The following is a 24,550-nucleotide window of genomic DNA, read 5'->3' as shown; positions in this document are numbered from 1 at the left end:
TGCTCAGCTGGCTCCTCCCTCTTCATGTCCCTCTCCCTCCAGTTTGAAAAATTGTGCTTTGGAGGAAGAAGCCCATTGGGGAGCTCAGGCTCCTGTTAGGAATTTCTTTTATTTGAATACAAGGTACAATAACCTATAAAGGGTGAGACCGCGTTTTTTGAGTTACTCTGAAGGAGTAATCGGTGACCAAGATCCTGTCACAAAGGATCCGCTGATCACACGGACGAGCGCAATGAGTACTTCCCTTCTCCCCCCTTCCCCTGCAGCGTCTCGGCAGGTAGAATCTTCCCGGATCAGAGCATACCCTAAGACCGGCGCTAGTGACAGCCGCTCAACCAGGGTCCCCACTCCCTGCAGCAGCGGCCGCGCAGCCTGTCTCCTAGCAACCGGCAGCTAGCGCATTGTTTTTACTCTGTTTAGGATGCCGGGTCTGGGATGAGTCTGACAGCAGCGGCGGCGCAGGTCCTTGCCAGCGGGAGACCGTGCTGAGGGGGCCGCGGAAAGGGTCGGCGCTGAGGTAGGAGCATTTACGTACTGAGTTCATATATAGCGCTTCCCCCCTTCATTACTAAACGATGTGTTATATATTTTGAAGCGGCGGCCACTTTAGGCGCTCTCTGCAGGCGGGAGAGACGGGGAGGGAGCTACTCCTCACTTCTAACTGCAGGATTTGCCTATTCTCTCAGGCTCTGCTGACAGGTTGGCAAGAGAAGCATCAGAGAGGCATTCATTTCCTGCCAGAGGGAGACAGAAAGAGACAAGCCTGATCTACCTGCAGTTACATCGGTGGTGTGGGGTTTGTAAATCAGATGCTGGTACGTAGTAACATTATTTCACTAATAGATGGATCCAGCTGTGCACTCCCTAGTTTCTGCCCCCCTCTCCTTCCAGTCTGTCTCTTTTTCTAGTTTAATAGAGTGACAGGACTGTTTATTAAAGTGTGTATGTGTGGGTGAACGTGTTAATAAAACATGGCTTCAAAACCACCTTCCAAAACCACAAAAACTTATTATGTTTGTACAAAATGTGACGGGAAGAGCACACGTGTGGGCAGCTCCGGAGTGTGCGACACATATGTGCACCCACTAACTGGGAGCAGCAGTTCCTCTAGTTCGTGGCATAGTGCCTTGGCAAATTTGTCCAAAGAGATGGTGGAATCTCGTAGGCAACATCAGGAATGGGCTGCGTGATTCTCTAAAACCATGGAGGAATTTATGATAAGACTTACCCCCACGACCGGCAGTCAAATGACCCCTTCAGGTGGTACAGGAGGAGTCGGAGGAAGAAGAAGGTCTCTTGGTAGATCAGGAGGACAGGGAGTCGGGGGAGGAGATTGTAGATATTTCACCATCAGATGAAGATTCTGATGTGAAGGGATTGGAATCCCTTATTAATGCCGTAGAACAGGTCCTTGGCTTCAAGGACGATGAAGTCAAGGAACCGGAAGAATTTAACTTGTTTGAGTCCCAAAAGCCTCAAACAGCCCTATTTCCTATACCCAAGACGCTGCAAGAACAGATGGGTCAGGCCTGGAAACAACCCGATAAACGTTTCTAATTACCAAATAAATTTACGGTTAACTATCCTCTGCCGATAGCTGTTATGACAAAGTGGGAGAGCCCACCGGTGGTAGACTCTTCCCTAGGTAGATTGTCCGGAAAGACAATTTTACCTATTCCCAATGTTACTACATTAAAGAATGCCTCTGACCACAAGTTGGATACAGCACTTAAGTCCATTTTTGTTGCAGCGGGAGCATCCCATAGACCAGCGCTAGTGAGTGCCTGGGTTAGTAAAGCCATGGGGGCATGGGCTGGTCAGATAGTCAGTGAGGTTTTGGAAGAAGGTAACCAGGAAGAGATTTCCCGTTTAGCGGAACATATCCGCGAGTCGGCCTCCTATCTCTGTCAGACAGCAAAAGATGCTACTAGAATAGTATCGCGTATTTCCGCGTTTGCAGTGTCGGCAAGACGTGTTTTATGGCTTAGAGAGTGGCAGCGGGATTCGGAATCCAAGAAGACGGTAGAGGCCATACCATTTGTAGGAGAGGCCTTGTTCGGTCCAGAATTGGACAAATGGATCTCACAGGCTTCTGCGGGAAAATCGACCTATTCGCCTACTCCATATCCAAAATCCACGCCCACGACCAAACAAGGATATTCAGGACCAACCTTCTCTTTGTTCAGTTCTCAGTCCTTTCGTGCCAGAGGTAGAGGTTATGGAGGACAATCACGTGGTAATAGAGGCAGAGGACGTTCCCAGTCAACCGGCCGAAAACAGGACTCTAAGCGCACGGAAAAGACTGCCAGCTCACCTTGGTTCTCCCAAGGTGGGCGCATAGTTGATGGAGTTTTGGGAAGCGTGGGCCAAAACCACTCCAGAGATCTGGGTCAACAATATTATCTCCCAGGTTTACAAAATAGAGTTCACAGTCAATTCTTCACTACGGGTTTACCTCACTGCCCTCTAAAGGCAAGGGAATCGCTATTCAAAAGTTGATCTTATCAGAGATCATAATGGCAGTGCCGGTACCACATAGAGGAATGGGATTTTATTCAAATCTTTTTGTGGTACCCAAACCAGACGGGTTGGTAAGACCCATTCTAAACCTGATGATCCTAAATCAATTTCTCACATTTTACCGCTTCAAGACTGAATCGATACAGTCCCTCATAGCTGGTTTGGAACAAGAGGAATTCATGGTGTCGATGGACATAAAGGACTCATATCTACACGTGCCAATCTGGGTACCACACCAGGCGTATCTGCGGTTTGCAGTGGGGAAGAACCACTATCAATTAAGAGCGCTTCCATTCGGGCTATCCTCAGCTCTGAGGATATTCATGAAGATCATGGCAATAATGGTGGCAAAGTTACGATCCTTTGGGGTAACTATAATACCGTACCTGGACGACCTTTTGATCAAGGCCCCAGCTCCAGACATCCTGATCAGACATGCGGAATTGACTCATCAGGTCCTAACTCAACACGGTTGGATGATAAATTTCAAGAAATCCAACTTGAGTCCCTCCAAAAGACTTCAATTCTTGGGTCTGGTTCTGGATATGACTCAGCTCAGGGTTTTTCTTCCAGCGGACAAGATTCAAAATATCAGGCATATGGTTCAACAGGTGCTGCTGAATCCGACGGTATCTCTACACCTTTGCAGAAGGCTTCTGGGGAAGATGGTAGCATCTTTCGAAGCAATTCAGTACGGCAGACTTCATTCGCTAATGTTCCAGATGGACTTAATCGCACAGGGGGCAGGCAGACGGCTCTCTCTTCACAGGAATATACGCCTGTCATCTCAAACCAGAATTTCGTTGACTTGGTGGTCAATTCATAGGAACCTGGCAATGGGGAAGAGGTTCGGAATTTGGAATTGGATCATTTTGACAACGGATGCAAGTCTAAGAGGTTGGGGCGCAGTTCTAGGCGAGCACCAGTTCCAAGGGAGGTGATCTCAGGGCGTGAGCCATCTCCCCATAAATGTACTGGAACTCCGAGCGATCTACAATGCCCTTCTACAGGCAGAGATCCTGGTCAAGGGTCAACATGTGAGCATTCAATCAGACAATGTCACAGCGACGGCTTACATAAACAGACAAGGAGGAACAAAGAGCCAAATGGCACAAAAGGAAGCTGCAAGAATCCTATACTGGGCAGAATATCGCGTACATAATTCTGTCAGCGGTCTTCATTCCCGAAGTAGACAACTGGGAGGCAAATTATCTCAGCCGTCAGGACATGCATCCCGGATACACCCTCAGATTTTCAACATGATTGTAAGACTGTGGGGGTTACCTCAGGTAGACCTCATGGCCTCCCGACACAATCATCAATTTCCGAACTATGTCTCCAGGTCAAGGGATCCTTAGGCAGTGGCAGTGGATGCATTGTCACTTCTTTGGCATTACAATCTGGTATACATATTCCCACCGTTTCCTCTCCTACCACAAGTTTTGAAGAAGGTGAAAAGGGAAAGAACGTGGGTTATCCTAATAGCACCAGACTGGACGCGCAGGAGTTGGTATTCAGATCTGAGGAGTCTCCTGGCGGAGGAACCTTGGAGGTTGCCGCAGAGAAAAGATCTGTTGTCGCAGGGTCCATTCCTGCATCCAGACCTGAACTGTCTTCGTTTAACGGCTTGGCTCTTGAGACCAAAGTTCTAAAGGAAAGGGGTATTCCCAGTTGGGCGATTCCTAACATGATTGCAGCAAGGAAACCGGTTACGGCGGCTCACTATCATAGAATTTTTGAGAGATACATGGATTGGTGCCAACTTAGGGGTTGGAACCACAGGCAGTTCCGTTTTAACAGATTATTGCGGTTCCTTCAGGGTGGTTTGACTTTAGGATCTTTAAAGGTACAGGTCTCGGCCCTTTCCATTTTCTTTCAGCAACGTCTGGCTTCCTTGCAGGAGGTGCAGACTTTCTTGCAGGGTGTGTTGAGGCTCCAACCACATTTTCGTCCTCCAACGGCTCCGTGGGATTTGAATCTGGTTTTAGAGTTTTTAAGATCTGACACTTTCGAACCGTTGGAAAGAGTTGACCTTAAATATGTGTCTTGGAAGACGGTTCTGTTGCTTGTCTTGGCTTCAGCAAGGAAGGTTTCGGAACTAGGAGCCTTATCTTGCAAAAGTCCTTTCTTGGTATTTCATGAGGATAGAGCAGAACTTCGTACTAAGGCAGAGTTCCTACCCAAGGTAGTTTCGAGTTTTCACATTAACCAACCTATTGTGGTTCCGTCTTTTCGGATGTCGGATGGCGATAGCTCGCTGGATGTCGTAAGGTCACTCAGAGTGTATGTATGAGCAAGTAAGTCCCTGAGACGGACAGATGTGTTATTTGTCTTGTATGGTGGGCCAAAACGGGGTTGGCCTGCGACTAAGCAAACCTTGTCCAGGTGGATGAGACTCACTATCCAACAGGCTTATGAGGCTTGTGGTAAGTAAGTCCCATTTGGGGTGAGGGATCACACCACCAGATCGGTAGGGACTTCCTGGGTGGCTGCCAGGGAAGCCTCTACGAGTGAACTTTGCAGGGTGGCTACGTGGTCTTCGGCCCATACTTTTACTCGTTTATACAAGCTTGACACGTGCGGCTAAGGATTCTAATTCTACTTTTGGCCATTTGGTTCTACAGGCGTCGAACAGCACTCCCACCTATGGGAGTATCTTTGGGACGTCCCCAGCTGTATGAACTCCAGTTCCCCCTAGTGGATGACAGAGAAATGAAGATTTTGGTACTTACCGATAAATTGATTTCTCTGGATCCACTCGGGGACACTGGACGCCCACCTCGGTGCTGCCTGCCTGTGTGTGTTCTTGTTACTTTGCTTCAATCTGGTTTTCTGATTGTTAAGTTATGGATTATTCGTTTACAATGTTTTTGGTTTACGCCGTGACGTGTATGGTTCCTTCCTGTATATCTGTTCATGTTCCCTATTCTCTTCGGACAGTTTTACAAACTGGAGGGAAAGGGGCATGAAGAGGGAGGAGCCAGCTGTGCACTTCAATTAATTTGCATATATTGTGCCACCTCCGGTCTCCATTCTTCACACCCCAGCTGTATGAACTCCAGTGTCCCCTAGTGGATTCAGAGAAATCGATTTATCAGTAAGTACCAAAATCTTCTTTTTGGCAGCCTGCAATTGCTGTAGTATACACCCTGAAAATGTATATGTGGCCCACCATTGCTGTAATATACACCCTGAAATAATTTATCAGTGTCCTGCAATTGCTGTAGTATACACCCTGAAACAGTTTATCAGTGTCCTGCAATTGCTGTAGTATACACTCTGAAACAATGTATCAGTGTCCTGCAATTTCTGTCATATACACCTAAACAATGTATCAGTGTCCTGCAATTTCTGTCATATACACCTAAACAATGTATCAGTGTCCTGCAATTTCTGTAATATACACCTAAACAATGTATCATTGTCCTGCAATTGCTCTAGTATACACCCTGAAACAATGTATCATTGTCCTGCAATTGCTCTAATATACAATCTGAAACAATGTTATCAGTGTCCTGCAATTGCTTTAGTATACACCCTGAAACAATATATCAGTGTCCTGCAATTGCTGTAATATATATTGAAACAATGTATCAGTGTCCTTCAATTTCCATATTATACACCTAAACAATGTATTGGTGTCCTGCAATTTCTGTAGTATACAGGGTACATCTTGAAACAATGTCTTCTTGTCCTGCCCTTGCTGTAGGTGATGGCACTAGTGGCGGGCACTGTGCTGGACCTAGTGAAGAATTTACGGGCATTTGCTGGAATCCTTGTGGTAAAGTCCTTTTTATACACGTTTCCTCATCACATAAGACCTATTGGAGAATATTGCTTGTTTTTATTCTCATTCAGTTGGATTCATTATTATCCCAAACAGAGTATGAGCCATCCTACTAATAACAGCTTAGGGGTATGGAAAAGTTGAGGTCCCTTTTTTTTTCTTAAATAAATCATTGGTTACATAGGTAACATCTATACACTAGAGCTACTTTGCAGCGCATAATATATAGTCCTAATTAGGCGTGATCGTTTCCCAGTTATGCTTGGCAGAGTGAAGCTACTTTTATTAATTATTTATTTATTACCAGTTATTTATATAGCGCATACATATTCCGCAGCGCTTTACAGAGAATATTTGCCCATTCACATCAGTCCCTGCCCCAGTGGAGCTTACAATCTATATTCCCTACCACATGTACACGCACATATTTACGCTAGGGTTCATTTCGTTGGGAGCCAATTAACCTACCAGTATATTTTGGGATTGTGGGAGGAAACCGGAATACCTGGAGGAAACCCACGCAAGTACGGGGAGAATATACAAACTCCACACAGTTAGGGCCATGGTGGTAATTGAAGCCATGACCTAAGTGCTATGAGGCAGTAATGCTAAACATTACACCATCCGTACTGCCTAGATGCACCACACCTTGGGCTGAAGACATTTGTGTTGCATGCAGCCTTATGTCTTGGCATGGGAACGGCAGGCACGGGCGATTCTGGCCCGTTAGCCTGAATTTTTAAAGTAGCAATATACAAAATGCAAAACCTGGATGGTTTTGCATTTTAAATTCTTTCCACTTTTAACAATGCAGACTGCTGTACCTTGCTGGAATTCCTCCCATGCTTCCATTTTACAGGTTATTATAGAAGGCCCTTATAGCTACTTCCTCTTAATCTGAAAATGAAGTTTTGGTAGAAACTACCGTAGTTCTTACTAACGATTGGTGGATCTGTAGGGTCCCTGATGCCTCCAATGACCTGGACAAGAGACCATCTCTTGCTTATGTTGGTCTTGCATTGGGTTGTTAGAGCCAGTTATCCTGTGGGCTTATTTTACCTTAAATACAGTGTGACTGAGTCATTCACCAGGTAACGGGCAGATATTGGTTCTCATATTTGTTTCTTTGTTTAGGTGGTATACTATGTCTTTGCTATAATTGGTATTGACCTGTTCAAGGATGCCATTCCTAATCCCGGAAATGCCAGGTAGGTCAGTGCTAAGATTGGAGCCGTATAGTACTGCATACTATCAATGAAAGAGGTGGTCTTCAGTTTGCCAGCAGCCGTGCTCCCGACGGCCAGCATACCGGCGCCGGAATCCCAACCGCCGGCATACCTACACCTTCTCTCCCTCTTGGGGGTCCACGACCCCCCTGGAGGGAGAACAGATAGCGTGTTGCACGTAGCGCGCCACCGTGCCCGCAGCGAGCCTGCAAGGGGCTCATTTGCGCTCGCCCAGCTGTCGGTATGCCGGTGGTCGGTATGCCACCAGCATACCATAGTACACCCCAATGAAAGCAAGCATATTGTGGCTATTTGTATTAAATGCTATTTAACTAGCTCTACGCATTTCCACTCCCGCTGTATGTGAGGATTCTGGGCTGATGCTATATACAGAACACCCCAGCATATAATACAGAAGCCATGGAACCTACTGCTCTACCCTACCGTAAAGGGCTATGATCACTGTATCCTCTAGCGCTGTCTGGCCACTAAGCCACATAGTCTTCACTTTCCTGCTAGCAGGGCAGGGGCCTAGCTCAATGTGCTCATGCTCTGGCAGGCCCATGAAGGAATCCAAACCCACAGAGGATTTAATGGCCACACGGGACGGATTGTGGATGAGTTACACAGGAGTAGCGACTTCTTCTAGTCAGTCTGTCCAGAGTAGACCATAGCACAGGGACCGAATGGCCGGGCTCTGTCTGATAGGGGCGGTCTGGTTCCCATGCCATGGTGATGTGGATTTGATGGGGTTGAATCGAGACGAATACTTCCCCCATCGGATTGCCTACCTGTTTAGTGAATTGTGGCTACTGTACCAACATATGGGAGAAAAGAGGAGCAGAAAAATGGAAGCTCTTGCAAAGTTGTTTTTCTCTGACGTCCTAGTGGATGCTGGGACTCCGTAAGGACCATGGGGAATAGCGGCTCCGCAGGAGACAGGGCACAAAATAAAAGCTTTAGGATCAGGTGGTGTGCACTGGCTCCTCCCCCTATGACCCTCCTCCAAGCCTCAGTTAGATTTTTGTGCCCGGCCGAGAAGGGTGCAATCTAGGTGGCTCTCCTGAGCTGCTTAGAATAAAAGTTTAGTTTAGGTTTTTTTTTTATTTTCAGTGAGTCCTGCTGGCAACAGGCTCACTGCATCGTGGGACTAAGGGGAGAAGAAACGGACTCACCTGAGTGCAGAGTGGATCGGGTTTCTTAGGCTACTGGACATTAGCTCCAGAGGGACGATCACAGGTTCAGCCTGGACGGGTCACCGGAGCCGCGCCGCCGTCCCCCTTACAGAGCCAGAAGAGACGAAGAGGTCCGGTGAAATCGGCGGCAGAAGACATCCTGTCTTCAGTCTAAGGTAGCGCACAGCACCGCAGCTGTGCGCCATTGCTCTCAGCACACTTCACACTCCGGTCACTGAGGGTGCAGGGCGCTGGGGGGGAGCGCCCTGAGACGCAATATAACAGTAATACCTTAGGTGGCAAAAAGAATACATCACATATAGCTCCTGGGCTATATGGATGTATTTTAATCCCCTGCCATTTTTACACAAAAAAGCGGGAGATAAGGACGTCGTGAAGGGGCGGAGCCTATCTCCTCAGCACACAAGCGCCATTTTCCCTCACAGCTCCGCTGGAAGGACGGCTCCCTGACTCTCCCCTGCAGTCCTGCTTCAGAATCAGGGTAAAAAAGAGAAGGGGGGGCATTTTTGGCAGCAAATAACGATAATAACAGCAGCTATAAGGGAATAACACTTTATATAAGGTTATCCCTGTATATATATATATAGCGCTGGGTGTGTGCTGGCAGACTCTCCCTCTGTCTCTCCAAAGGGCTAAGTGGGGTCCTGTCCTCTATCAGAGCATTCCCGGTGTGTGTGCTGTGTGTCGGTACGCGTGTGTCGACATGTATGAGGAGGAAAATGATGTGGAGGCGGAGCAGTTGCCTGTGTTGGTGATGTCACCCCCTAGGGAGTCGACACCTGACTGGATGATTGTATTTAAACAATTAAGTGATAATGTCAGCAATTTGCAAAAAACTGTTGACGACATGAGACAGCCGGCAAATCAATTAGTGCCTGTCCAGGCGTCTCAGACACCGTCAGGGGCGCTAAAACGCCCGTTACCTCAGTGGGTCGACACAGACCCTGACACAGATACTGAGTCTAGTGTCGACGGTGACGAGACAAACGTAATGTCCAGTAGGGCCACACGTTACATGATCACGGCAATGAAAGAGGCATTGAACCTTTCTGACACTACAAGTACCACAAAGAAGGGTATTATGTGGGGTGAGAAAAAACTACCAATAGTTTTTCCTGAGTCAGAGGAAATAAATGAGGTGTGTGAAAAAGCGTGGGTTTCCCCCGATAAAAAACAGCTAATTTCTAAAAAATTATTAGCATTATATCCTTTCCCGCCAGAGGTTAGGGCGCGTTGGGAAACACCCCCTAGGGTAGATAAGGCGCTCACACGTTTATCTAAACAAGTAGCGTTACCGTCTCCTGATACGGCCACCCTCAAAGAACCAGCTGATAGAAGGCTGGAAAATATCCTAAAAAGTATATACACACATACTGGTGTTATACTGCGACCAGCAATCGCCTCAGCCTGGATGTGCAGTGCTGGAGTCGCATGGTCGGATTCCCTGACTGAGAATATTGATACCCTGGATAGGGACAATATTTTGTTAACTATAGAACATTTAAAGGATGCATTACTATATATGCGTGATGCACAGAGGGATATTTGCACCCTGGCATCAAGAGTAAGTGCTATGTCCATCTCTGCCAGAAGAGCGTTATGGACGCGACAGTGGTCAGGGGATGCGGATTCCAAACGGCACATGGAAGTATTGCCGTATAAAGGGGAGGAGTTATTTGGGGCTGGTCTATCCGACCTGGTGGCCACGGCAACGGCTGGAAAATCCACCTTTTTACCCCAGGTCACTCCACATCAGCAGAAAAAGACACCGTCTTTTCAAACTCAGTCCTTTCGTTCCCATAAGTACAAGCGAGCAAAAGGCCACTCTTTTCTGCCCCGGGGCAGAGGAAGAGGAAAAAGACTGCACCATGCAGCCGCTTCCCAGGAGCAGAAGCCCTCCCCTGCTTCTGCCAAGTCTTCAGCATGACGCTGGGGCTTTACAAGCAGACTCAGATATGGTGGGGGCCCGTCTCAAGAATTTCAACGCGCAGTGGGCTCACTCGCAAGTGGATCCCTGGATTCTACAGGTAGTATCGCAGGGGTACAAACTGGAATTTGAGGCGTTTCCCCCTCGTCGGTTCCTGAAGTCTGCTTTACCAAAGTCTCCCTCCGACAGGGAGGCAGTTTTGGAAGCCATTCACAAGCTGTATTCCCAGCAGGTGATAATCAAGGTACCCCTCCTGCAACAAGGAAAGGGGTATTATTCCACGCTGTTTGTGGTACCGAAGCCGGACGGCTCGGTGAGACCAATTTTAAATCTGAAATCCTTGAACACTTACATAAAAAGGTTCAAATTCAAGATGGAGTCACTCAGGGCAGTGATAGCGAACCTGGAAGAAGGGGACTATATGGTGTCTCTGGACATCAAAGATGCTTATCTCCACGTCCCAATATACCCTTCTCACCAAGGGTACCTCAGGTTTGTAGTACAAAACTGTCATTATCAGTTTCAGACGCTGCCGTTTGGATTGTCCACGGCACCTCGGGTCTTTACCAAGGTAATGGCCGAAATGATGATTCCTTCTACGAAGAAAAGGCATTTTAATTATCCCTTACTTGGACGATCTCCTGATAAGGGCAAGATCCAGGGAACAGTTAGAAGTCGGAGTAGCACTATCTCAGGTAGTGTTACGTCAGCACGGGTGGATTCTAAATATTCCAAAATCGCCGCTGATTCCAACGACACGTCTACTGTTCCTAGGAATGATTCTGGACACAGTCCAGAAGAAGGTGTTTCTCCCGGAGGAGAAGGCCAGGGAGTTATCCGAGCTAGTCAGGAACCTCCTAAAACCAGGCCAGGTCTCAGTGCATCAGTGCACGAGGGTCCTGGGAAAAATGGTGGCTTCTTACGAAGCGATTCCATTCGGAAGATTCCATGCAAGAACATTTCAGTGGGATCTACTGGACAAATGGTCCGGATCGCATCTGCAGATGCATCAGCGGATAACCCTGTCGCCAAGGACAAGGGTGTCTCTCCTGTGGTGGCTGCAGAGTGCTCATCTACTAGAGGGCCGCAGATTTGGCATTCAGGATTGGATCCTGGTAACCACGGATGCCAGCCTGAGAGGCCGGGGAGCAGTCACACAGGGAAGGAATTTCCAGGGCCTGTGGTCAAGCATGGAAACATCTCTTCATATAAACATTCTGGAACTAAGGGCCATTTACAATGCCCTAAGTCAAGCAAAACCTCTGCTTCAGGGTCAGGCGGTGTTGATCCAATCGGACAACATCACGTCAGTCGCCCACGTAAACAGACAGGGCGGCTCGAGAAGCAGGAGGGCAATGGCAGAAGCTGCAAGGATTCTTCGCTGGGCGGAAAATCATGTGATAGCACTGTCGGCAGTATTCATTCCGGGAGTGGACAACTGGGAAGCAGACTTCCTCAGCAGACACGACCTTCACCCGGGAGAGTGGGGACTTCACCCAGAAGTCTTCCACCTAATTGTAAACCGTTGGGAAAAACCAAAGGTGGACATGATGGCGTCACGTCTAAACAAAAAACTGGACAGATATTGCGCCAGGTCAAGGGACCCTCAGGCAATAGCAGTGGACGCTCTGGTAACGCCGTGGGTGTACCAGTCAGTGTATGTGTTCCCTCCTCTGCCTCTCATACCAAAAGTACTGAGAATCATAAGAAGGAGAGGAGTAAGAACTATACTCGTGGTCCCGGATTGGCCAAGAAGGACTTGGTACCCGGAACTTCAAGAGATGCTCACGGACGAACCGTGGCCTCTACCTCTAAGAAAGGACCTGCTACTGCAGGGGCCTTGTCTGTTCCAAGACTTACCGCGGCTGCGTTTGACGGCATGGCGGTTGAACGCCGGATCCTGAGGGAAAAAGGCATTCCAGAAGAAGTCATTCCTACTCTGGTCAAAGCCAGGAAGGACGTAACCGCAAAACATTATCACCGCATTTGGCGTAAATATGTTGCGTGGTGTGAGGCCAAGAGGGCCCCTACAGAGGAATTTCAACTGGGTCGTTTCCTTCATTTCCTGCAAACAGGACTGTCTATGGGCCTAAAATTAGGGTCCATTAAGGTTCAAATTTCGGCCCTGTCGATTTTCTTCCAGAAAGAACTGGCTTCAGTACCTGAAGTTCAGACATTTGTAAAAGGGGTGCTGCACATACAGCCTCCTTTTGTGCCTCCAGTGGCACCTTGGGATCTCAACGTGGTGTTGAGTTTTCTAAAGTCACATTGGTTTGAACCACTTTCCACTGTGGACTTAAAATATCTCACATGGAAGGTGTCGATGCTGTTAGCCTTGGCTTCAGCCAGGCGTGTGTCAGAATTGGCGGCTTTATCATATAAAAGCCCTTACTTAATTTTTCATTCTGACAGGGCGGAATTGAGGACTCGTCCTCAATTTCTACCTAAGGTGGTTTCTGCATTTCACATGAACCAACCTATTGTGGTACCTGCGGCTACCAGGGACTTAGAGGACTCTAAGTTGCTTGACGTTGTCAGGGCCTTGAAAATATATGTTTCCAGGACGGCTGGAGTCAGAAAATCTGACTCGCTGTTTATCCTGTATGCACCCAACAAGCTGGGTGCTCCTGCTTCTAAGCAGACGATTGCTCGTTGGATTTGTAGTACAATTCAGCTTGCACATTCTGTGGCAGGATTGCCACAGCCAAAATCAGTAAAAGCCCATTCCACAAGGAAAGTGGGCTCATCTTGGGCGGCTGCCCGAGGGGTCTCGGCTTTACAACTTTGCCGAGCAGCTACTTGGTCAGGGGCAAACACGTTTGCTAAATTCTACAAATTTGATACCCTGGCTGAGGAGGACCTGGAGTTCTCTCATTCGGTGCTGCAGAGTCATCCGCACTCTCCCGCCCGTTTGGGAGCTTTGGTATAATCCCCATGGTCCTTACGGAGTCCCAGCATCCACTAGGACGTCAGAGAAAATAAGATTTTACTTACCGATAAATCTATTTCTCGTAGTCCGTAGTGGATGCTGGGCGCCCATCCCTAGTGCGGATTGTCTGCAATACGTGTATATAGTTATTGTTACAAAAATTTGGGTTATTATTGTTGTGAGCCATCTTTTCAGAGGCTCCCTTACGTTTATCATACTGTTAACTGGGTTCAGATCACAAGTTGTACGGTGTGATTGGTGTGGCTGGTATGAGTCTTACCCGGGATTCAATATCCTTCCTTATTATGTACGCTCGTCTGGGCACAGTATCCTAACTGAGGCTTGGAGGAGGGTCATAGGGGGAGGAGCCAGTGCACACCACCTGATCCTTAAGCTTTTATTTTGTGCCCTGTCTCCTGCGGAGCCGCTATTCCCCATGGTCCTTACGGAGTCCCAGCATCCACTACGGACTACGAGAAATAGATTTATCGGTAAGTAAAATCTTATTTTTTTTTTTTCCAGTTGCTTTTGTAGCTCAGACCCTTGGTTCAAAATCGGAGCCATATCCACCTGCACCTTGACGTGCCACGCGAGCCCCTCTCATGCATATGTCTGTAACAGTCACACCTGCACTATGTAGGCTGCCCATGTACCTTTCTCCCCCCTCCACCACACATGTACCGTGTTCTAGAATGGCAATAACTACTTATCCTCAGTCACTTGCTGTGCGTGCTGTCCTCCGTGTATGAAATCCTGTACAGAGAAAGCGGCAGAATTTACCAAACCGGGTAAATACGGTGAAAGAAGAGGTTTGTCATGTGCGCCCAGCCAGGCAGTGAGAGGACTCTCACTTGCAGGATCCTGTATTTGAGACACAGGGGGACATTTACTAAGCAGTGATAAGAGCTGAGAAGTGAGCCATTGGAGAAGTTGCCCATGGCAACCAATCAGCACTGAAGTAACATCTATAATTTGCATACTATAAAATTATACAGAGCTGCTGATTGGTTGATGGGGCCACTTCTCCACTGGCTCACTTCTCCGCTCTTATCACTGCTTAGTAAATGTCCCCCTCAGTCACAATCCCGCTAATGTGACTACTCCCATAGTTCTACTGATGTTACAGGTCTTTCTCAGCGTGGCCGTGTAGCTGGGGGTTCGACAGCTGTGACTGATATATACACTGTTCCAATACCAGTGTTTATTTCTCTGACGTCCTAAGTGGATGCTGGGGACTCCGTCAGGACCATGGGGAATAGCGGCTCCGCAGGAGACAGGGCACAAAAATAAAGCTTTAGGATCAGGTGGTGTGCACTGGCTCCTCCCCCTATGACCCTCCTCCAAGCCTCAGTTAGGTTTTTGTGCCCGTCCGAGCAGGGTGCAATCTAGGTGGCTCTCTTAAGGAGCTGCTTAGAAAAAGTTTTTAGGTTTTTTATTTTCAGCGAGTCCTGCTGGCAACAGGCTCACTGCATCGAGGGACTTAGGGGAGAGAAGTTCAACTCACCTGCGTGCAGGATGGATTGGCTTCTTAGGCTACTGGACACCATTAGCTCCAGAGGGAGTCGGAACACAGGTCTCACCCTGGGGTTCGTCCCGGAGCCGCGCCGCCGACCCCCCTTGCAGATGCTGAAGATTGAAGGTCCAGAAACCGGCGGCAGAAGGCTTTTCAGTCTTCATGAAGGTAGTGCACAGCACTGCAGCTGTGCGCCATTGTTGTCACACACTTCACACCATAGGTCACGGAGGGTGCAGGGCGCTGCTGGGGGCGCCCTGGGCAGCAATGTATAATACCTTTTATGGCTAAAAAATACATCACATATAGCCCTTGAGGCTATATGGATGTATTTAACCCCTGCCAGATATCTCAAACTCCGGGAGAAAAGCCCGCCGGAATAGGGGGCGGGGCTTATTCTCCTCAGCACACAGCGCCATTTTCCTGCTCAGCTCCGCTGTGAGGAAGGCTCCCAGGACTCTCCCCTGCACTGCACTACAGAAACAAGGTAAAACAGAGAGGGGGGGCACTTTTTTTGGCGATATTTTATATATTTAAGCTGCTATAAGGATACAACACTTATAAAAGGTTGTTCCCATATATATTATAGCGCTTGGGTGTGTGCTGGCAAACTCTCCCTCTGTCTCCCCAAAGGGCTAGTGGGGTCCTGTCTTCGATAAGAGCATTCCCTGTGTGTCTGCTGTGTGTCGGTACGTGTGTGTCGACATGTATGAGGACGATGTTGGTGTGGAGGCAGAGCAATTGCCGATAATGGTGATGTCACCCCCCAGGGAGTCGACACCGGAATGGATGGCTTTGTTTATGGAATTACGTGATAATGTCAGCACATTACAAAAATCAGTTGACGACATGAGACGGCCGGAAAACCAGTTGGTACCTGCCCAGGCGTCTCAGACACCGTCAGGGGCTGTAAAACGCCCTTTACCTCAGTCGGTCGACACACAAGAATTTCAGCGCACAGTGGGCTTGCTCACAGGTGGACCCCTGGATCCTGCAGGTAGTATCTCAGGGTTACAGGTTGGAATTCGAGAAGTCTCCCCCTCGCCGGTTCCTAAAGTCTGCTTTGCCAACGTCTCCCTCAGACAGGGCGACGGTATTGGAAGCCATTCACAAGCTGTTTTCTCAGCAGGTGATAGTCAAGGTACCCCTCCTACAACAAGGAAAAGGGTATTACTCCACGCTATTTGTGGTACTGAAGCCGGACGGCTCGGTAAGACCTATTCTAAATCTGAAATCTTTGAACCTGTACATACAGAAATTCAAATTCAAGATGGAGTCACTCAGAGCAGTGATAGCGAATCTGGAAGAAGGGGACTTTATGGTGTCCCTGGACATAAAGGATGCTTACCTGCATGTCCCAATTTGCCCTTCACATCAAGGGTACCTCAGGTTCGTGGTGCAAAACTGTCATTATCAGTTTCAGACGCTGCCGTTTGGACTGTCCACGGCACCTCGGGTCTTTACCAAGGTAATGGCCGAAATGATGATTCTTCTTCGAAGAAGAGGCGTATTAATTATCCCTTACTTGGACGATCTCCTGATAAGGGCAAGGTCCAGAGAACAGCTGGAGGACGGAGTAGCACTAACCCAATTAGTGCTGCAACAACACGGGTGGATTCTGAATTTTCCAAAATCTCAGTTGACACCGACAACACGTCTGCTGTTCCTGGGAATGATTCTGGACACGGTTCAGAAAAAGGTGTTTCTTCCGGAGGAGAAAGCCAAGGAGTTATCCAAACTTGTCAGGAACCTCCTAAAACCAGGAAAAGTGTCTGTGCATCAATGCACAAGAGTCCTGGGAAAGATGGTGGCTTCTTACGAAGCGATTCCATTCGGCAGATTCCACGCACGAACTTTTCAGTGGGATCTGTTGGACAAATGGTCCGGATCGCATCTGCAGATGCACCAGCGGATAACCTTATCACCACGGACAAGGGTGTCTCTTCTGTGGTGGTTGCAGAGTGCTCATCTGTTAGAGGGCCGCAGATTCGGCATACAGGACTGGGTCCTGGTGACCACGGATGCCAGTCTGAGAGGCTGGGGAGCGGTCACACAGGGAAGAAACTTCCAGGGAGTATGGTCAAGCCTGGAGATGGCTTTTCACATAAATATACTGGAGCTAAGAGCGATTTACAATGCTCTAAGTCTGGCAAAACCCCTGCTTCAGGGTCAGCCGGTGTTGATCCAGTCGGACAACATCACGGCAGTCGCCCACGTAAACAGACAGGGCGGCACAAGAAGCAGGACAGCAATGGCAGAAGCTGCAAGGATTCTTCGCTGGGCGGAAGATCATGTGATAGCACTGTCAGCAGTGTTCATTCCGGGAGTGGACAACTGGGAAGCAGACTTCCTCAGCAGACACGATCTACACCCGGGAGAGTGGGGACTTCATCCAGAAGTCTTCCACATGATAGTGAACCGTTGGGAAAAACCAAAGGTGGATATGATGGCGTCCCGCCTCAACAAAAAACTGGACAGGTATTGCGCCAGGTCAAGAGACCCTCAGGCAATAGCTGTGGACGCTCTGGTAACACCGTGGGTGTTCCAGTCAGTGTATGTGTTCCCTCCTCTGCCTCTCATACCAAAAGTACTGAGAATTATACGGCAAAGGGGAGTAAGAACGATACTCGTGGCTCCGGATTGGCCAAGAAGAACTTGGTACCCGGAACTTCAAGAGATGCTCACGGAGGATCCGTGGCCTCTACCTCTAAGACGGGACCTGCTTCAGCAGGGACCGTGTCTATTCCAAGACTTACCGCGGCTGCGTTTGACGGCATGGCGGTTGAACGCCGAATTCTAAAGGAAAAAGGCATTCCGGAAGAGGTCATTCCTACACTGGTAAAAGCCAGGAAGGAGGTGACTGCACAACATTATCACCGCATTTGGAGAAAATATGTTGCGTGGTGTGAGGCCAGGAAGGCCCCCACGGAGGAATTTCAACTGGGTCGATTCCTACATTTCCTGCAAACAGGATTGTCTATGGGCCTCAAATTGGGGTCCATTAAGGTTCAAATTTCGGCTCTGTCGATTTTCTTCCAGAAAGAATTGGCTTCAGTTCCTGAAGTCCAGACTTTTGTAAAAGGAGTACTACATATACAGCCCCCGGTTGTGCCCCCAGTGGCACCGTGGGATCTTAATGTAGTTTTGGATTTTCTCAAATCCCATTGGTTTGAGCCACTCAAATCGGTGGAGTTGAAATATCTTACATGGAAAGTAACCATGCTACTGGCCCTGGCTTCAGCCAGGAGAGTATCAGAATTAGCGGCTTTATCATATAAGAGCCCATATCTGATTTTCCATTCGGACAGGGCAGAACTGAGGACGCGTCCTCATTTTCTGCCTAAGGTGGTGTCAGCGTTTCACCTGAACCAGCCTATTGTGGTGCCTGCGGCTACTAACGATTTGGAGGATTCCAAGTTGTTGGATGTGGTCCGGGCATTGAAAATATATATTTCAAGAATGGCTGGAGTCAGAAAGTCTGACTCGCTGTTTATATTGTATGCACCCAACAAGCTGGGTGCTCCTGCTTCTAAGCAGACGATTGCTCGTTGGATTTGTAGCACAATTCAACTTGCACATTCTGTGGCAGGCTTGCCACAACCAAATTCTGTCAAGGCCCATTCCACAAGGAAAGTGGGCTCATCCTGGGCGGCTGCCCGGGGGGTCTCGTCATTACAACTCTGCCGAGCAGCTACGTGGTCGGGGGAGAACACGTTTGTAAAATTCTACAAATTTGATACCCTGGCTAAAGAGGACCTGGAGTTCTCTCATTCGGTGCTGCAGAGTCATCCGCACTCTCCCGCCCGTTTGGGAGCTTTGGTATAATCCCCATGGTCCTGACAGAGTCCCCAGCATCCACTTAGGACGTCAGAGAAAATAAGATTTTACTTACCGATAAATCTATTTCTCGTAGTCCGTAGTGGATGCTGGGCGCCCATCCCAAGTGCGGATTGTCTGCAATACTTGTACATAGTTATTGTTACAAAAAAATCGGGTTGTTATTGTTGTGAGCCGTCTGTTCAGAGGCTCCTACGTTTGTCATACTGTTAACTGGGTTCAGATCACAAGTTGTACGGTGTGATTGGTGTGGCTGGTATGAGTCTTACCCGGGATTCAATATCCTTCCTTATTGTGTACGCTCGTCCGGGCACAGTATCCTAACTGAGGCTTGGAGGAGGGTCATAGGGGGAGGAGCCAGTGCACACCACCTGATCCTAAAGCTTTATTTTTGTGCCCTGTCTCCTGCGGAGCCGCTATTCCCCATGGTCCTGACGGAGTCCCCAGCATCCACTACGGACTACGAGAAATAGATTTATCGGTAAGTAAAATCTTATTTTCTCTAACGTCCTAGTGGATGCTGGGGACTCCGTAAGGACCATGGGGAATAGACGGGCTCCGCAGGAGACTGGGCACTCTAAGAAAGATTTAGTACTACTGGTGTGCACTGGCTCCTCCCTCTATGCCCCTCCTCTAGACCTCAGTTAGAATCTGTGCCCGGCCAGAGCTGGGTGCTTTTAGTGGGCTCTCCTGAGCTTGCTAATAAGAAAGTATTTTAGTTAGGTTTTTTATTTTCAGAGAGCTTCTGCTGGCAACAGACTCTCTGCTACGAGGGACTGAGGGGAGAGAAGCAAACCTACTAACTGCGGCTAGGTTGCGCTTCTTAGGCTACTGGACACCATTAGCTCCAGAGGGTTCGAACACAGGATCTTAACCTTGGTCGTCCGTTCCCGGAGCCGCGTCGCCGTCCCCCTCGCAGAGCCAGAAGACAGAAGCCGGCAGAAGCAAGAAGACATCGAAATCGGCGGCAGAAGACTCCTGTCTTCACATGAGGTAGCGCACAGCACTGCAGCTGTGCGCCATTGCTCCCACACTAACCCACACAGTCCGGTCACTGTAGGGTGCAGGGCGCAGGGGGGGCGCCCTGGGCAGCAATTAAGTACCTCCTGGCAAAAGCAGCATATATACAGTTGGACACTGTTATATGAATGAGCCCCCGCCATTAATTTTACACAAAATCGCGGGAGAAGCCCGCCGCTGAGGGGGCGGGGCCTTCTTCCTCAGCACTCACCAGCGCCATTTTCTTTCCACAGCTCCGCTGAGAGGAAGCTCCCCGGGCTCTCCCCTGCACGATAGAGAGGGTGAAAAAGAGAGGGGGGGCACATAAATTTGGCGTAAAAAAAATATATACAGCAGCTACTGGGTTAACACTAAGTTACTGTGTGATTCCTGTGTCATATAGCGCTGGGGTGTGTGCTGGCATACTCTCTCTCTGTCTCTCCAAAGGGCCTTGTGGGGGAACTGTCTTCAAATACAGCATCCCCTGTGTGTGTGTGGTGTGTCGGTACATGTGTGTCGACATGTCTGAGGTAAAAGGCTCCCCTAAGGAGGAGATAGAGCAAATATGTGTGTGAGAGGGTGTCTCCGTCGACAACGCCGACACCTGTTTGGATATGTGTAAGTGCTGAGGTGAATTTATTGCACAAAAGATTAGAGAACAGACAGGAAATCTACCCATGTCTGTCCCTGTGTCACAGAGACCTTCAGAGTCTCACAATGCTCACTATCCAAATTAATAAACACTGATATCGACACGGAGTTTGACTCCAGTGTCGACTACGATAATGCAAAGTTACAGCCAAGATGGCTGAAAGGTATTCAATTTATGATTATTGTAATAAAAGATGATTTGCATATCACTGATGACTCATGTGTCCCTGACACAAGGGTACACATGTTAAGGGGAAGAAAGCTGAGGTAAATTTCTCTCCTCTCATGAGGAAAAAGAGCGGGAATCTCCAGACAAGAGACTGCAGCTTCCCACAAAAAATTCTCATGCAGTATCCTTTCCCCACTAGGGCCAGGATGTGTTGGGAATCTTCCCCTAGGGTGTCCTGTTTGCACAGAAGGTAGCACTAGCTATTCTCAGGGATCCTGCAGATAGCGTGCACATTCTAGTATACTACTCAGACCGGCGATTGTGTCGGCATGGGTTTATAGCGCTGTGGCAGCGTGGACAGGTACCTTATCAGCAGAGATTGAGACCCTAGTATGCATATAGATATATATATGTATATATAGAGAGATATATATATATATATATATATATATATATATATATATATTAAAGATGCTGTCTTAAGTGATAGATATATATATATAAAACATGCCCAAAGAGACATGAGTAGACTGGGTCCTAGAGTCAAAGCTATGTCGATTTCTGCTTGAAGTGTCCTGTAGAATATGCAATGGACAGATGATGCCGACTTAAGAGGCATGTGGAAGGCTGAGGATTGTGTGGAGAAGGGTTCTCGGACCTGGTCTACACAGCTATAGCTGGTAATTCTGATATTTTGCCTTATATTCCTGCACAGCCTAGGAAAGCACGACATTATCAAATGCAGCCTTTCGAATAAAGAAACAAGAAAGTCCGAGGTGCGTCCTTTCTTGCCAGAGGCGGGGGCACAGGAAAGAGGCTGCACAACACAGCTAGTTCCCAGGAACAGAAGTCCTCCCAGGCCTCTACAAAAATCCACCGCAAGGCGGAGCTAGGCCCGGTGGGGGCGCGCCTTTGTCAGTTCAGCCACAAGTGGGTTCACTCCCTGTTAGATCCCTGGGCAATAGATATTGTGTCTCAGGGATACAAGCTGGACTTTGAGAAGATGCCCCCTCACCGACGACCCTGCCGGCTTCCCCCCACGAGAGGGAAACAGTGTTAACTGCAATTCATAAATTGTATCTTCAACAGGTGGTGGTCAAGGTTCCCCTCCTTCAACAAGGAGGGGGTTATTATTCGACCATGTTGTAGTCCCGAAACCAGACGGTTCGGTCGGACCCATATTGATTTTAAAATCCCTGAACCTGAAAGGATTCAAGTTAAAGATGGAATCGCTAAGAGCGGTTATTGCAAGCCTGAAAGGGGGAAATTTTATGGTGACTCGGGACATAAAGGATGCATACCTTCATGTCACCATTTATCCACCTCATCAGGCGTACCTCAGAATTGCGGTACGGGATGGTCATTACCAATTTCAGACGTTGCCGTTTGGTCTCTCCACGGCCTTGAGAATATTCACCAAGGTAATGGCGGAAATGATGGTGCTCCTGCGGAAGCAAGGTGTCACTATTATCACGTACTTGGACAATCTACTCATAAAAGCGAGATCAAGAGAGCAGTTGCTGAACAGCGTATCACTTTCTCTGGAAGTGAAACGGCAACACGGCTGGATTCTATATATTCCAAAGTCGCAGTTGGTTCTTACAGCTCAACTGCCTCTCCTAGGCATGATCCTAGACACAGACCAGAAAAGGGTTTATCTCCCGATAGAGAGAGCTCAGAAGCTCGTGACACTGGTCAGGAATCTATTAAAACCAAAACAGGTGTCAGTGCATCACTGCACTCGAGTCCTGGGAAGGAGGGTGGCATCATTTGAGGCCATTCCCTTCGGCAGGTTCCATAGGAGGACCTTCCAATGGGACTTACTGGACAAGTGGTCCGGATCACATCTTCGGATGCATCGGTTAATCACCCTATCCCCCAGAGCCACGGTATCTCTCCTGTGGTGACAGCAGAGTGCTCACCTTCTCGAAGGTCGCAGATTCGGCATTCAGGACTGGGTCCTGGTGACCACGGATGCAAGCCTCCGAGGGTGGGGGGCAGTCACACAGGGAAGAAATTTCCAAGGGCTGTGGTCAAGGCAGGAGACTTGCCTTCACATCAATATCCTGGAACTAAGGGCCATATACAACGCCCTAAGTCAAGCGGAGACCCTGCTTCGCGACCAACCGGTTCTGATCCAGTCAGACCGCAGTGGCTCATGTAAACCGCCAAGGCGGCACAAGGAGCAGGGTGGCGATGGTAGAAGCCACCAGAATTCTTCGCTGGGCGGAGAATCACGTAAGCGCACTGTCAGCAGTGTTCATTCCGGGAGTGGACAACTGGTAAGCAGACTTCCTCAGCAGGCACGAACTCCACCCGGGAGAGTGGGGACTTCATCAGGAAGTCTTCACGCAGATTGCAAATCGATGGGAACTGCCACAGGTGGACATGTTGGCGTCCCGCCTCAACAAAAAGCTAAAAAGGTATTGCGCCAGGTCAAGGGACCCTCAGGCGATAGCTGTGGACGCACTAGTAACACCGTGGGTGTTCCAGTCGGTCTATGTGTTTCTTCCGCTTCCTCTCATACCAAAGGTGCTGAGAATTGTAAGAAAAAGAGGAGTGAGAACAATACTCATTGTTCCGGATTGGCCAAGAAGGACTTGGTACCCGGAACTGCAAGAAATGCTCACAGAGGACCCATGGCCTCTGCCTCTCAGACAGGACCTGTTGCAACAAGGGCCCTGTCTGTTTCAAGACTTACCGCGGCTGCGTTTGACGGCATGGCGGTTGAACGCCGGATCCTAGCGGAAAAAGGCATTCCGGATGAAGTTATTCCTACGCTGATAAAGGCTAGGAAGGATGTGACAGCAAAGCATTATCACCGTATATGGCGAAAATATGTTGCTTGGTGTGAGGCCAGGAAGGCCCCTACAGAGGAATTCCAGCTGGGTCGATTCCTGCACTTCCTACAGTCAGGAGTGACTATGGACCTAAAATTAGGGTCCATAAAGGTCCAGATTTCGTCCCTATCCATTTTCTTTCAAAAAGAACTGGCTTCACTGCCTGAAGTTCAGACGTTTGTTAAGGGAGTGCTGCATATTCAGCCCCCTTTTGTGCCACCGGTGGCACCTTGGGATCTTAACGTGGTGTTGGGTTTCCTGAAATCCCACTGGTTTGAGCCACTTAAGACTGTGGAGCTAAAGTATCTCACGTGGAAAGTGGTCATGCTGTTGGCCTTAGCTTCGGCTAGGCGTGTGTCAGAATTGGCGGCTTTGTCATGTAAAAGCCCCTATCTGGTTTTCCATATGGACAGGGCAGAATTGCGGACTCGTCCGCAATTTCTGCCAAAGGTGGTGTCATCTTTTCATTTGAACCAACCTATTGTGGTGCCTGCGGCTACTTGTGACTTGGAGGATTCCAAGCTGTTTGACGTAGTCCGGGGCTTTAAAGATTTAGGTAACCAGAACGGCTGGAGTCAGGAAGACTGACTCGCTGTTTATCCTGTATGCATCCAACAAGCTGGGTGCTCCTGCTTCAAAGCAAACTATTGCTCGCTGGTTCTGTAACACGATTCAGCAGGCTCATTCTGCGGCTGGATTACCGCATCCAAAATCAGTGAAAGCCCATTCCACAAGGAAGGTGGGCTCTTCTTGGGCGGCTGCCCGAGGGGTCTCGACATTACAGCTTTGCCGAGCTGCTACTTGGTCGGGTTCAAACACCTTTGCAAAATTCTACAAGTTTGATACCCTGGCTGAGGAGGACCTTGTGTTTGCCCATTCGGTGCTGCAGAGTCATCCGCACTCTCCCGCCCGTTTGGGAGCTTTGGTATAATCCCCATGGTCCTTACGGAGTCCCC

The 24,550-nt window shown here is 48.6% G+C and overlaps 1 protein-coding gene across 1 annotated transcript in view; it reads left to right on the top strand.

Moving 5' to 3' along the window:
* Window positions 1-24,550, top strand: part of TPCN2 (two pore segment channel 2) — a 118,950-nt gene that overhangs the window by 82,266 nt on the left and 12,134 nt on the right. Inside the window, exons 19-20 of the mRNA XM_063944225.1 lie at window positions 6,230-6,301; window positions 7,442-7,515. Coding sequence (XP_063800295.1) covers window positions 6,230-6,301; window positions 7,442-7,515 — 146 coding nt within the window. The remainder of the gene's footprint in view (window positions 1-6,229; window positions 6,302-7,441; window positions 7,516-24,550) is intronic.

The sequence above is a fragment of the Pseudophryne corroboree genome, chromosome 11 (assembly GCF_028390025.1).
Source record: "Pseudophryne corroboree isolate aPseCor3 chromosome 11, aPseCor3.hap2, whole genome shotgun sequence".
NCBI classification, from domain to species: domain Eukaryota; kingdom Metazoa; phylum Chordata; class Amphibia; order Anura; family Myobatrachidae; genus Pseudophryne; species Pseudophryne corroboree.
This window is presented reverse-complemented; position numbering and strand designations above follow the sequence as displayed.